The sequence below is a fragment of the Pelodiscus sinensis genome, chromosome 1, assembly GCF_052426305.1.
Source record: "Pelodiscus sinensis isolate ZL-2025 chromosome 1, ASM5242630v1, whole genome shotgun sequence".
NCBI classification, from domain to species: domain Eukaryota; kingdom Metazoa; phylum Chordata; order Testudines; family Trionychidae; genus Pelodiscus; species Pelodiscus sinensis.
The window spans coordinates 240,430,306-240,444,249 of NC_143052.1; the positions used below are offsets into that span (position 1 = coordinate 240,430,306).

At 43.6% G+C, this 13,944-nt stretch overlaps 1 protein-coding gene across 3 annotated transcripts in view; it reads right to left on the minus strand.

Annotated features, from left to right (window-relative positions):
• The window catches only part of EDAR (ectodysplasin A receptor), a 93,474-nt gene that overhangs the window by 19,634 nt on the left and 59,896 nt on the right, over positions 1-13,944 (minus strand). For all 3 annotated transcript variants that reach the window (XM_014569266.4, XM_075918069.2, XM_075918067.2), the window contains one exon: positions 6,949-7,034. In XM_014569266.4, the coding sequence (XP_014424752.3) occupies positions 6,949-7,034 (86 nt within the window). The remainder of the gene's footprint in view (positions 1-6,948; positions 7,035-13,944) is intronic.

Genomic DNA, 13,944 nt, shown 5'->3' on the forward strand with positions numbered 1-13,944 from the left:
TTCTTTTATTCCCAGCTCCCCTTAATTTCTAAAGCTGCAGAATAAGCACTTATTTTGGCCTCTAGTCACTTCCCTATGTCACACCTGGTCCATAGAGAAGTGAGGTATAAGCTATTAAGACACCCTGTACTGTTAGACCATTCTAAAAATTGCAAAATGAAGTTAGTTTCTTTATTAAGAGGATATTAAGGATAAATATTTCCCTAATTTCTCTACCAGTGTAGTAGTTCTTTGCACTGAACTGAATTTCACTATCTGTGATCTGTCTCTATTTGTTTTTTCATCACAATTTGATAGTGGGGCATGTTAGTCAATGAACAGCCTCTGCAATGATATGGGGCGGGGAGGGGGAATGACAATTGTGATGTCATATGCTTGCAGGCTGCAACAAGTCAATTACTATTCTTATCCTGCAGTTCAGTTAACACAGGGAAATAATATACGGCTTTGTCTGCTTTTAGGTAGTCCAACAAGATCTATCTTGTCCCTCGTCCTCCTCTTCTTTTTTTTTTTTTTTAGTTGAGTTCAAACATGTATTTATTGAACTGCTTCTGTTTTGTTTGATCAGGCTCCTAGTCATTCTTATATTGTTAACAGTTTGTCATTCCTCCATGAACGGAAGGAGCAACATAAAGGTGCATAAAATGATTGTCCAAGCCAGTGTTTTCCAATTTTATTTGGCTGAGGAACACTCTTCAGCTTTTCAGAATTTCAAGGAACCCCCCCCTAGGTTTTTCAAGCAAAAAAAAGGGGGGGGGGCAGGAGGGAGAGGGACCCACCAATGCATGAAAATCACATTCCTTCCCCAAGAACCCCCCCACTCCCCTTCCTTGAGGCCTCATCCGCTCTGTTCCTCTACTCTCCATCACTTGCTATCCCCAGCCTTATACGGTCTCACTAGGTTAAGACAGGAGGTGTGGGTGGGAATGAGGGATTTGGGTGTGGGAAGGGATGAGAAGTGCAAGTTCTGGGAGGGAATTTGGATGCAGGAGAAGGGGATGTTGGCTCGGGGAGGGGGCTCCAGGCTCGGAAGTGTTGGGCTCAAGTGGATGGTTGGGGTGCCAAGCAAGGCATGGGCTTGTGGATGTAAGACTTTCCTTGCATGAGCAAAATGAATTTTGTGTTGAGCACCAGTACTGAGTTCATGTGGCTTGTTTGGATGTGCCACTGTGGCACTCGAGTTATTAATAAATATCTCATAAACCTCTACCTTTTCTCTCTGCTGACATGTCTCCTCCCCTGGTGCCTGCTTCCTCCCAACTCCTCACTCTCCTCTGCTGTCCTGACTCCTGCCCTTCTCACTGCCCTCAGCCTTCCTGAGACCTGCCCCCCCCCTTCGCCAGCCCTTCACTCCCCCCTGTGCCCACTCCTCCAGTAGTCCCACTCATGTGAGCTACCCCTGCTCATCCCCTCTCCTAATACCTCCCTCTACAAACCTGCCCTGCCGTTCTCCTCTGAGGCTGGTCCCTCCCCTGCAGGTGTCTGTCCTTCTGTTTCACCCCCAGAATCTCCTGGCACCTGCACCTTCTCTTACTCCTGCACCCTCCTGGTGCCTCCCCCTTCCCTCACTGCCCCTACCTCCTTTGCCCTCTTTTTCCCTGATGCCCACGCTCTCACTACTCTCTGCCCCCGTTCCCATCATACGTGATTTGCTCCATCCCCATCTTCCTCATGCCCACCCCTTCTTTCAAGCCTTCTCCCAGCACCTCTCCCTCCTCCCTCTAGCCCCCAATGTCCTTACTCTCTCCTCTCCCAGCATCACTCTGTCCCCCCTCCCACCGACACCTCCCCTCTTGCCTTTTTCCTCATTGTCTGTACTTGGCCCCCTGGCATTTGTCTCTCATCTACCCTGTCCTTTTGGTGCCTTCCTCTCTCCTCCCCCTCTGCATAAGCCCCTTCCTGTCCCAGTCCTTCCCCTTCCTCTACCTTCCACTTTGCAGGGCTGGAGTCTGTGCTCCGTCCCCAGACTCTGAACCTGCAACTCAGCCACACGGAGCAATGCAGCACCCAGCAGTTTTAAAATCCCGGGTCATGACATTACATCACACCTGGGTGTCTCCCTGCCTTCCGGTTTGAGCAAGCTGCACAGGGCAACAGCAGCCAGCAAGGGGGAGCTCAGTGAAGGTTGCGCACGGCAGGGATGAGACAGGGACGGGGTCAGGGGAGAGACGCTCTGGGGTCAGAGTGGGAGGAAGCGCGGGGGAGGCTGGGGCCTTCTGCAGCTCCAAATATTGGTGGAGCATGGGCACCACAAGCCCATACAACTTGCTGCCCATGCCTCTCCTGGCTAGCCAGCTCTCTCTTTCTTTCAGAGGGGGCGGGGGAGTGCTGGCTCCTTGCGGAACCCCTAGTTTTGCTTCGCGGAACCCCAGGGTTCCCCGGAGCACCAATTGGGAAACACTGGTCCAAGCAAATGGCCCAGAAATGGTGATAGAACTATTTCTGCACTTTATACCATTGCTTTCCTACTTCAAAGTGAGGGATAGGTGCTACCTTGTCCTACATCAGCATGTGGAGGTGTCCTCCGTTCACTCAGAGTCTGTTCACATGCTCAAAGTTCAGTACATGCATGATCCAGAAATGATTGAACAAGAATTTCCATATGCTTACCAAAGAATGGGAATGCCTTATGATGAACTCCACGCTGATGCTGCAACCAGATTATCTTTCAAATATACTTGTGAGGGTGTTAGTAATTACACATATTGTAAACCTGAGATCAAATTTAATAATTTTGCAAATTATATTACGAACTAAGATTTTACTTTAGATGTGGTTTTGAAGAATATGCCAAATAATGCACCTGCATTACAAGGTGAATGGAAAACTGCCAGTTTTTGAAGGTCTTTTGTTAATTATGCTGCCAGCTTTTGTCAGCTTTTTTTGGAGCTGACAAAGGAGGGGGCTTATCCAACAACATATCTAGACTATGAAAGCCTGGCTTGTACTCAGACCACATTCCTAATTCTGGTTCCAGTGTGGATGATGTCACTTACCTCTGAAGATTTAGACATAGTTTAGACAGAAATTCTAAGCACCACATATGGAAATCACTCTCTACTTGTCACGGAAAAAACTTGAAATCCAGTTGTATGGTAGTGTAAATTACATTCTTATAGGTACCTGTATATAGTACCTTCGGAATGTAATAAAGGCGCTCATTAGCAGTGCTATATCAATAAGAGATTGTCAGCTTTTCCATTATAAAGCTTGTTATTTAGGAAGGCTATAATTTGGCCATCAGTTTTCTTGGGATTAAGACTCTGCCTTAAGTCTTATTTTTAAAAAATTTGTTTAAAATAATTTTTATATATTTTTATAGAATTGAGCTCCTCATTGGAACATGACATACGAAGCCTTCAGCCTTTTAATAAATTATTTTATACATTAAAAATCTCATCTGTTTTAAAGTACACTCACTGATAATTACATATTACTGTAGTATCTTTTAAAAAATTAAATTGTCAGAGCATTATTTTGTTTTAGTTTTAAAACCTAGATAGGTTGATTAATCTCACTGCTGCTTTCTGTTATGTATGGAGAGATCGGAGTGATTTTTGTGTGCCAAAACTGGATTTTTTTTAAAGCAACGTGATGCTCACAGCCTAAGTCAAACACAAGAGATTGTATTTACTTAGTCTTATAAAGACTATCCCAATGGCAGCTATCTCAGTTGCTTTGCTGTCAGTCTTCTTTCACAAAGATCTTGTGACCTCTCATTTGCTATTTATTATCTGCAACATAAAGTTGGGCTGGAAAGAAAGTATTAGTCCCTTGCTGCTGTTCATGGAGAGATGGGCCAATTTCCCAATATTCTGTAGTCCCTATAAGAAGTGTGATTTAGTTGGTGTCCTCCTCTGCATTTCCACAGGACTTCACTCTTTTCATCTAAACAGGCCACTAATTTCTCTGTATTTTACCAAGTCTCCTTCATAACTTTGTTTATGCTTTGCCAGGCATTCATTCACCTGGACCTATCAAAAGGTGCACAACTAATCTGATGGCAGCACCAATTTTAGGCCGTCTATCTTCATAGAATTTGCAAGATTCTTAACGAAGGTCTGTTTGTACTTGAATCAAAAGCCAATTGCTTATTGAGGATTCATCTGGGAGAGTGAAAGTGACGTCACTTCCAGCACTTTGTTGCCTGCCATCCAGAGCTAATGCTCATTTGGGAGTTTTGCGGTCCTTGTTCTGGGCCTGCTGATGGGAGAAAGGGGAAGAAAGGGAGCAACTGCCCTGGGGCCTGGTGGTTCAAAAGGGTCTTGTTCACCTACCACATCTCAACCTGCCTTCTTATTGGGTTGTACTGCTCACTAATCTCTCATGAATAGGAATAGTCAGGAGCCACTTGAAGAAGAAAGAGAGGTTACTTTCTGGTAGCTCTTGGATGAGATTGTCACCTCTCTATAGATGCACCTCCACCCACCTTCTCCATTTCTCTGGCGTCTCAGGACAAGAATTCTCATGTTAGGGAAGGAACTGAAGGCTGTTGGGAACATCTCCCCTTTTTGTTAGCTTCTGAAGAAGTGGGTTTTGCCCATGAAAGCTCATGATATTGTATATGCTTTTGTTAGTCTCTAAAGTGTCACAGGATTACTCGTTGTTTTTAAATTTACACACTAACACAGCTACCCCTTAGAGACTTTTTCGCAAAGATAATGTGCATCTTACTCATTTATTGGTGCCTTTGGCAAATTCAGAATGAATGTGATTACTAAGTCAGGTACACAGACTTTTTTCAAAGAATTAGATGTGTTTATATTGTGTATCTCATACATCTACAAAAACAGAACTTGCCTTTCTGAATTGGGTAATAGCCTTAACCCTGCAGTGGTTTCTTGCCAGATGTTCCATATCTTACATGTTTGGCATGATTGAGGCTCCAATTTACAAGACTATTAATCATGTGCTCAAGCTCATTACAGTTCAGGGTGTTATGACTATTATATCAGCCCGATCCATTCTCCATGTCCTCATTTATGTAAAGATGGGACAAACATGAGCAGAAGATGGAGGGGTGGCTGCTGTTGACTGTGGATGGAAAAAGGAAATGGCAGAGCACTCTTTGGTCCGGCAACATCCACAGTGCAGGATGATTTTAGTTAGTCAGATGTACATTTATCAAGGGCGTGGCAGTTTCCCGTGGTTCCATAAAGTTTTACAGCCACCAGTCGTGTTCTGTGCTGTTATTTAGCTCTTAAGTTATCCCTAAATGTCTTCTAAGAGCCCAGTAAGCAGTGGAAGCATTGGTAATGCTGCTAGACAGTATTGACTTCCCATGGTTCAACAATTCTCTGGTTCAGCACCGCTCAGGTCCCAAGGGTGCAGGACTAGAGAAGTTCAACCTGTAGTCACAAGTGTACAGTTCCTTGCAGTAATCCCACCTCTTGGAACAAAGACCAAAACTATTCTGAACCTATCACTTATTTTGTTCGCTGTGTATCTGTGATTGTCTGTTAATCAACTAATTGCCACATAGCTACCTAACTGTTCAGATGGCTCTATGACAATCCCATACAATACATTAGAGCAAGTGTCACGATACATGTGCATTTGATGGATTTTGTTGGGTTTTTTTTTTTCAAAAGCGAAGGCCTGAGCAGCTTTCATTATTATTACTTGTAATAATAATGAAAGCTTGAAGGGAAAATAGCTCTCTGGCCTCCCTCTTGACTGCTGGCTGGGGTGCGGCCCTCCTGTGTTCATTTGTCTCACGCCTCCTACACCTCCCCTCCTCACACTCTCTCTTTTGATTATTTGAGGGAAGGTCCACTCCCCATTCTCACCCCCAGAGAATTTCTAATCCCATCACCTCCTCCATTCCCCACAAAAAGAGGTGATCAGCTCCCATAGGCTTTATCTACAGTAGGGTGTGCTGGCTGTCTCTCTCCCCTTCCTCTGGGGCAGAGATGGATCAAACATCAGCCCAATTCAAGCTACTGGAGTGCAGGATCTCTCGCTTTGCAATTATCAAATGGAAGTTCAGCAACTTCTTAAACAAATTCTAATCTCAGCCCTCCCATCTCATGACTGAACAAGAACATGAAGAAGCAAGATGCTTTTTTACCTGCATGTAGGGAAAGATACTGCATATTTGGTGGCTTCCCAGTGACCACAGGGTGAGGCTGTGTGATTAGAAGACAACCACTGCTTTATGCCAAACTAATGAGATGATGTTACATGTACTGTGAGGGATATCTTTGTTTCCAGTTTTAACCTTACTAACCCCAAAAGTAGTTGTTCTTGCCCTGATTGTGCAAATGTAGCAACAGGAGACAAGTAATCTTAGCTTCTTCCCCTCTCTTTCTTTCTTCACAATATAGCCGTACACCATATTCTAATCCTGCTCTTTCTGCTTTTATTAAATAAGACCTTTTTCTCCTTCTTAGTTTGAACTCCAAAAGGGACCCATCTTCATTCACTAGCCTTGCTCTTCCCGCTAAAACATATTACCAGCTGTATATCCGCTCTTTCTTACCCCGGCCTTTTTGGCAGACCCTCTCTCCCTGCTTTTTGACTTTGTAAGGAAGGGGCAGGAACCCAGCAGAGGAGTGGCTAATTGGAACTAGCATTTAATTAGAATTCCAGTATTGCTTATCACCCAGTATGGTATCCTCAGAGAAACTGGAAACTCACGAGTCCTAAAGATACTGAAGGACTAGCGAGCAGCCAGTTAAAGAAAAGGATAATTGATCACATATGAGTAATTTTGGATATGGAAAAACACTACAAGACAGAATAATAGGATATAAAAGTAAAAGTTCTAATGTTCCTGAATTGTATGATTAAATTGCAGTATGGTCTTGCTGGAACACAACTTTCCTGAGAGTTGACTCTGATTTTTGACTGGCATATGCATCAGCAAAATGCTGAGCTGCATATGAAGCTTCTGACTGAATCGAAGTAAAAACCAAATGAAATGTATAACAAATAAGGAACACTTACATTCTTTGGTGTGAGGAGGTGCCAACAAGCATGAGTAGCAAACCATGCCATAGATGTTCCTTGGTCGGTTTTCCAACATGTAGTAACTACAATAAAGGGCAAGACAAGGCAAAACACTAAGAGTGCATCCATCACAGATGAGTACGGTTGAGCAGCAAGCAATTACTCTAAGATAAAATCACTTTAATATTTTTATAACCATTTTGATGACATTATCATTTCTTACCGCCTGATTTGAGGCAGCCTTTCTTGTCTTCCCTTCCCCTCCTCAAGGCAGCTAATGCACCATAAACCATACATGACTTGAAGCAGCAACACTGCCTAAAACATTATTCTGCCTGCTGTGTTCTTGCTACAGTTTACAGCATGTCCTGAAATGAGACTTGCTAAACAAGGACAGTATTTCTCTTCGAGCAGTCATTTTCCAGACAAGATCACCAGTTGGATTTATTTTGTCTTCTTTACATACAAGAATAATCTCCTTAACCAAGGAGGAAAAAAAGCACAATTTGAGCAGGCCACCAACCATGACTAGAAAAATCATCCCAATTGCAGAGAATATCAGACTATAATTTAGCATTTCAAACAACTCCTTACGGGGGATGGTTTATTTAGCTTTAGCATGAGATTTATGGTCTGTATTAGGTCCCTCTTGGCAAAGAGAAGATTTTTGTGTTTTACACCTCTGTTTTCCTCTTAAAGTTTTGTGTCAGAACATGGTAACTGGGCAGTATGCATGCAAGAATCTCATTCATACGTGAACTGATGAGAAAACAGTCTTAAAATGTTGGTCAGTAAATAACATTCCTATGTCTTGCACCTAATTTTAATACATGGGTCTAATTACTCCATCACTCGAGATATTTAAAAGATCTCTATCCAACCTGCTATCAGGGATGAGCTAGATGGTGCTGGGTCCTGCCATGAGGGCAGGGGACTGGACTCAATGACCACTCATGATCCCTCCCAGTTCTAGTGTTCTATGACTCTACTACCGAACATATGTTACTTATTACTAGGCATTTATTTTGTACCTTTCATTGTGGTATCTAATCTATATTCTTGACCCTGAATATTTTCTGAATTCTGCTTTTATCTATGATGGGGTGTGCCAACTGTGCACTGGACCAGCAAGGGTTAACCAGAGCTACCTGGCCAAGAAAGCCCCACTGCCACAGCCTTGGTGGGCATGCTCCTGTTGGAGGACTGATAATAAAGGCTGGCAGAGCAGCTCAGTCGGGGCTGACCACCATTGAGGAAGGGAAGGGGGAGGAAGAATGCTGGAGGAAGAGCTACAGACGGACTGAACTACAGAGGCCAGTCAGCAAGGAATGGCCAGAGAAGCTTCCAGTCCAGAGGAAACTGGTGAATTCATCCTTGGTGAGTCTGGTAGGAAGTAGCCCAGTGTAGGGAGTTAATTCTTCAAGAACTCACTGTGTTTCGGGCAGATTTCCTGCTGAGCTAGTGGTGGGACAAGCTCATCGCTGACAGCGCCATGGGCTGGGACTCAGTGGAGAGGGTGGGCCCGGGTCCTCCACCTCACTACCACACCCGCAAGGGGTGGCGCTAGAGTTGTGATGCTGACTCTGGCCTTACTCCTGGAGAACAGAGCGTTGATTATGGACTTAGTACACTAGGGCTAAGTCTACACTTGCGGCTTCTTGCGCGAGTCATATGCAAATGAGGCTAAGCGTGGAATATCTCCGAGCCTCATTTGCATACCTGAGCCACCATTTTTTTCAGAAGAGGCTCTTGCGCAAGAAGGAGCATCTGCACTTCCCCTTGCTCTGAGGGAAGGGAGTGGGAACAGAATTTGTCTGCTAGGCCTCACTTCCCTTCAAGAAGGGGTGTTTTACTGTCTGTGGCTGCTAGGCTGGACTATCATGGTAGAGACAAGGGGGTGTAATTGGCCCTGAGCCAAACAGACTGGGCTGCACATGGGATGCCCTCTTTGGGGGGTCTTAAAGGTTTAGGGTCCTGCTCCTTAGGGGGCTGGGCATACCCACCCTGTGACAATGCACATGTGACTTTTTTGTCTGAACGTTTATATTTAGAAATTATCACTGAAACTATTAACCAAAATTCTAAAATAGCCCATTATATATGTTTGCTCTTTACAGTTCAAGAAATAACAGATGCCTCTTTCCTTGTAATTTAATCTGCATTTCAACATACAGAGTCACGTAGATGATGGCAGATGTACACATTTCAGCTTTCTAATAGTGGTCAGAGGTATAAAACACCAAACAGACTCACAGTCGTGGCAAAATTCCTTAAAACCTAAATAACTTGCCCAGTTTCAGGGGAACTAAGATCTTGTATTTCTTTCAACCAAAACCTTCCCTGGCCAGATGCCAAAATAACCAAACCAAACCCAATGCAAATGGTCAATACATTACCACCTTGAAGTAGGAACAAGTAGCCAAGAGCCCATGTTCAGTTACTAAGCCTGATCCTGATTTAGTGCAATAGACAGTACCAGTGAAGATGTTCCCTCTAGTTGTTGAAATTTCAACTCACAGTTCATTCAAACTCTTCGGAACCCATTACTACAAGTCACTATAGCTTCTGCAATATCAGTCACAAAATACCCATTGCTGAAGGACTTTCTATGGCATTTAAATCCGTTGGCATGCCTTCACCTCGATACTGTTTTTAAAACCATTCTTCCCAATCAGAGGGCTATACTCAGTCATGTATTTGCACAGAGCTGCTGTGTGTTGGTATGCTAATGGGAATGAAAGCAGAAGAGGCAATAATGCCAAAGATGACCTACTGCAGCTTCATGAAGGCACACTGTCCCAAGAGACATGTGTCTAGGCATGGCTATGATTCAGTCTTCCATTCACTGCTAAGCAGACATGCACTGGACAGCCCATTATACACATGAGGAACGTTTTTAGTAAGGATGTTAAGAGGCAGGTAATTGGCTAATCCATGTAGACAACACAATTTGTATCAATTACGTGATTAGCTGATAAGGGGAGGTGCTCTGTCCCAGGTCCAGCACCTACCCCTGCTGTGGCTCTGCAGTTTAAATGTAGTAGGAGCTGAGTCCGCAAGAAGCTGGGCCCCTACCACATTTAAACTGCAGAGCCTCAGGTGGGGGTAGGTCCCGGACCCAGCACGAGCTGGAACTCAGTAAGCCTGGCTCAGTCTTGGCACGTGCCAGATCCGGGACCTACCCCCACTGCAGCTCTGCATTTTAAATGTAGTAAAAGAGCCACCTGGCTATTACTACATTTTAAAATGCAGAGCCAGAGTGGGGTTAGCTGCCAGACCCAGTGCAAGTTAGGACTGAGCTGGACTTGCCCTGGCTACTGTGGACAGAGACTGCATCATGGCAGCCTCCCATGCCCCATCCTGTGCTGCTGCCTCTGTTAGAGGCAGCAGCATGGGGGAAGGGGAGGAGGGAGAGGCAACAACCCCCAGCATTGCCTCCTGCTTCCCTCCTGCCCCCCTTGCTGTCTCTGGGTGTGGCGGGGAGGGAAGGAATGCAAGTAGTTGACTGGAGTACTCATGTACATTCCTAGTTTTTTAACAATAACTGCTATTGAACATGTTCTCTTCCTCACCTCCAGAGGCAAAGGGGGCCACCACAGATATAATGCCAGCAGTTATTGCCTATTGGGTGGTGCATTTTTTCACACCTTCCTCAAGAGCTGCTTTGGCTCTTGGAGCCACAATATGTACCTAATCATACAGACTATGACACTGACAGAGTAGCTCAGCCGCTAGATCCATAGGCCAATTCACTTGTGTGTTAATAGAGATTAAATGTGATGTTAATTGCATAATTTTTGCCCATCTATATCCTGTTTACTATTACATTATTTAACCCTTGTAATTAGATACACCTAGATTAAAGCGTTTGCTAGTATGAGAAAGTATTCAGTTATTGAACACTAGTAACATCCCTATTGTTCGCTCTCACAAACATTTACATGGTAGATACCCTGGCGACTAAATTACCTGTCAAAGAAATCTTTTGACATGCTAATCAAGAACTGAGTGCATTCTGCACTATCTGTCAGACAGAACACACCTGGTTGGAAAACTGTTAGCCCGTCCTTTGTGAAAAACTATACATATGGATTCAAAGAAAGATGCTTGATTTCAGGACTGTTTGGATTTTTTTTTCTTAGCTGGTAAACCTACAGAATTGGCTGCCAGTATTGTCTTCAGTATAAAATCTGGAGTATCATTTGACCTGGGACGAGGGTCCGTGACTAGGGAAAAACTGATGTCATGAGATTTTTTTAGTTATTGCAACTATTATCATGAAGTCTGGTTTGGATGGCAAAATAGATTAGAGAGTCTAAGAGGACCATCTGTGACTTGACAACAAGATTGGTACAGTGATGCAGGAGTTCACATTTGTTGTTGGCTTGGTGGAATTTGATTATAGAATAAACTACCAGTTTGAGGCGTCTGCCCTGTTTTCTGACAGCTTGGTGCTCGCAATGAGTCACTCCAGACAGTGTAACATATAGATAGAGGTAATTACTGACCTCCTTACTATTCTGTGGCCTGCCAGCTAGTACATATAATAAATGATTTAAAGTACTGTTTTATACTGCAAGGCACTGGTGACTGCACAAATCACAAACTTCTTTAAGATGGGATGTGAATACACCCTTCTGTTACCATAATTGTCAAGAAAATTTCCTTTGGCGAGAGACTTGAGGTTAAAAGGGTGTTGTGAACCCAAGTACTGAGTGGAAGGGTTTTGCTCAGTATTGTTTGGGTAAGTGTGTGTGAAGGCACAAAATGAGACTCATGTTTAGATCAAAAAAGCCAAGGAACAACCTACAAGTCTGGTGTAACCTTAGAGAACCTCAGAGAGAGGTCTAGCTCGGGGAAGCTGGCTGAACAAAGCTTGAGCCTGTAAGCTAAGGCACTGCTCCTGTTGGTTCTCTTCCCTCATCTGCTTGGAGATGCAGGAATTTGCACATTTTGTTTAAATAAACAAAATGCTATCAAAGAAAATACCAGGCTTCATCATCAAGTTCTACTCCCAAATGGGACATCCTTAGGGTCTGAAACTTTGACTGGTCACATTTGGGTAATAAAAGGGTAAGAATACAAAAAACAGGGTATCTGAACATACAAAAGGGTGTACACCTAAACAACACTGTGATGCTATAAAAAGGGCAGTGTAGCCATATAGAATCAGGCTGGAGTCTTGGCTCTGGGAACCCCTGGAATCCCAAACATGTAATTTTTATAGCCTTTTACAGCTGGAGCCCCACAAATCTAAGTCAGCTGACCTAGAATAGCTGTGGGTGTTCTGTTGTAGTGTAGACATAACTAAGAGAGGCCACAAGTTAGTGGATATTGGCTTTTTTTAGTAGACTTGAAAAGATACTCATTTCTTTCTCTTTATTCTTTCCGTACCCAGTCTACCTCCCCGCCTTTGCTAACTATTCTTCTGTGGATTATCAGTGCTGCATAATAAATAAGCAGTGAATTATTGCCAAACCACAAGTGAGAATGGCAGGCCAATTTATAGCCCCCTAAAGATAAATATGGGAGAGTGTAGATCCAGTATCTGACTGCCACAATGGTTTAGAAGATAAACAGCCCTTCTTTCAGTTTATCAAATCAAGCTGAATAAATATTTCTTCAGTTTTCACCAAGATACAGCATGACAAGTTTATTTTTTGTTCCTCCTCCCCCCCCCCCAAAAAAAAAAGAATTGGGGAAGGTGCTAGAGGGCATGTAAGTGTTCCTCTGCGCTTTGAGGTAAGCGCTCCAATTGTAAACCTTAATCCGTTTCTTTGAACTTTAAACAGCAATTTTTTCCCTCCTGTTACTGTACTATGCTCCAAGTATTTGGACAATATTGGAAAGGACTTACTAACCAAATCACAAACACTAATTGTAGAAAGGAGAGTGTGGATCAAGAGGAAGAAAACTCTCACGGATTTTGATGGCATGAATCTTCCACTGTAATGCTTTTCATGTCTTTAACACCCTCCCAACTAGATGTCACAGTATTTCACAAGTATTGATGATTTTATGTCTCTCAACCTCCCTAGGCATAGATGAATACTATTATTCCCATTTTATCTATGGGGAGGTTAGGCACAAAGAGGGTGTGAGAGATCCAAGGTCTCACACCAAATACCTGAATCTTCACAAACATTTATTATAGGGAATATAGCAAATACGGAGGCAAAATTATACAATTATCTGCTGCGTTATTTGAAGCAAGTGGTGTGAGGGTTCACTTTAGCAGCAGGCAGAGCTCTACTAATAGAATAGAATTTTGTCTTAAGTGTGAACTGAAAGCCACTGATTCCACAAGGTATGTCTGCTTAAGCACCAAGGGCAGGATATAGTCCTGGGTCAAGATCATAGCATTTGACCCATCTTGGACACTCCACGTAATACTTTTGGTAACTGCCATTCTACTCTGCAAACTGAGGCCCTGCCCACTGAGGATTACTCCTGTGTTTAGGAGCTTTTGCCTGGCAGGGAGTTGCCTACATGCCATCCTGCCTCCCTGTCCCCATTCAGGAGATGGCAAGAGTTTGATTGCTCCAGATATCCTGGTCTGGCAGAGCAGCCCGGAGTTATTACAGCTTTCCACAGCTATGCAAGAGCAGCCTGGAGGGCTTCTCTCCATAATGGGGTCTGAGTCTGTAAAAATTGCACAGTGGAGTTCCATATTTTAGCTCACTAATTTCATATCCAACCTCTTCAGCTTACAAGTTAGAAGATGTTTTTCTAGTTGCCAACCCTACAAAATCACTGTGGGATCTGAAAGTCAAATGAATTCTTTCTGTCTGTCTTTCTCCCGCACCAGCCGTTTAGCAATAGAAACCTGCTGTAATCCAAATTCTACTCTCACCTGTGCAAACACAGAATCTTCCCATCATGCCTCGAGTGACAGCTGTGCAGCCTTATTGTTTACAGATTGAACCCTGGGTTATACCTGTGAAGCTCCATTAGTTTTCCATGAGGTTATACAGGTGTGACTGAGGCCATTGT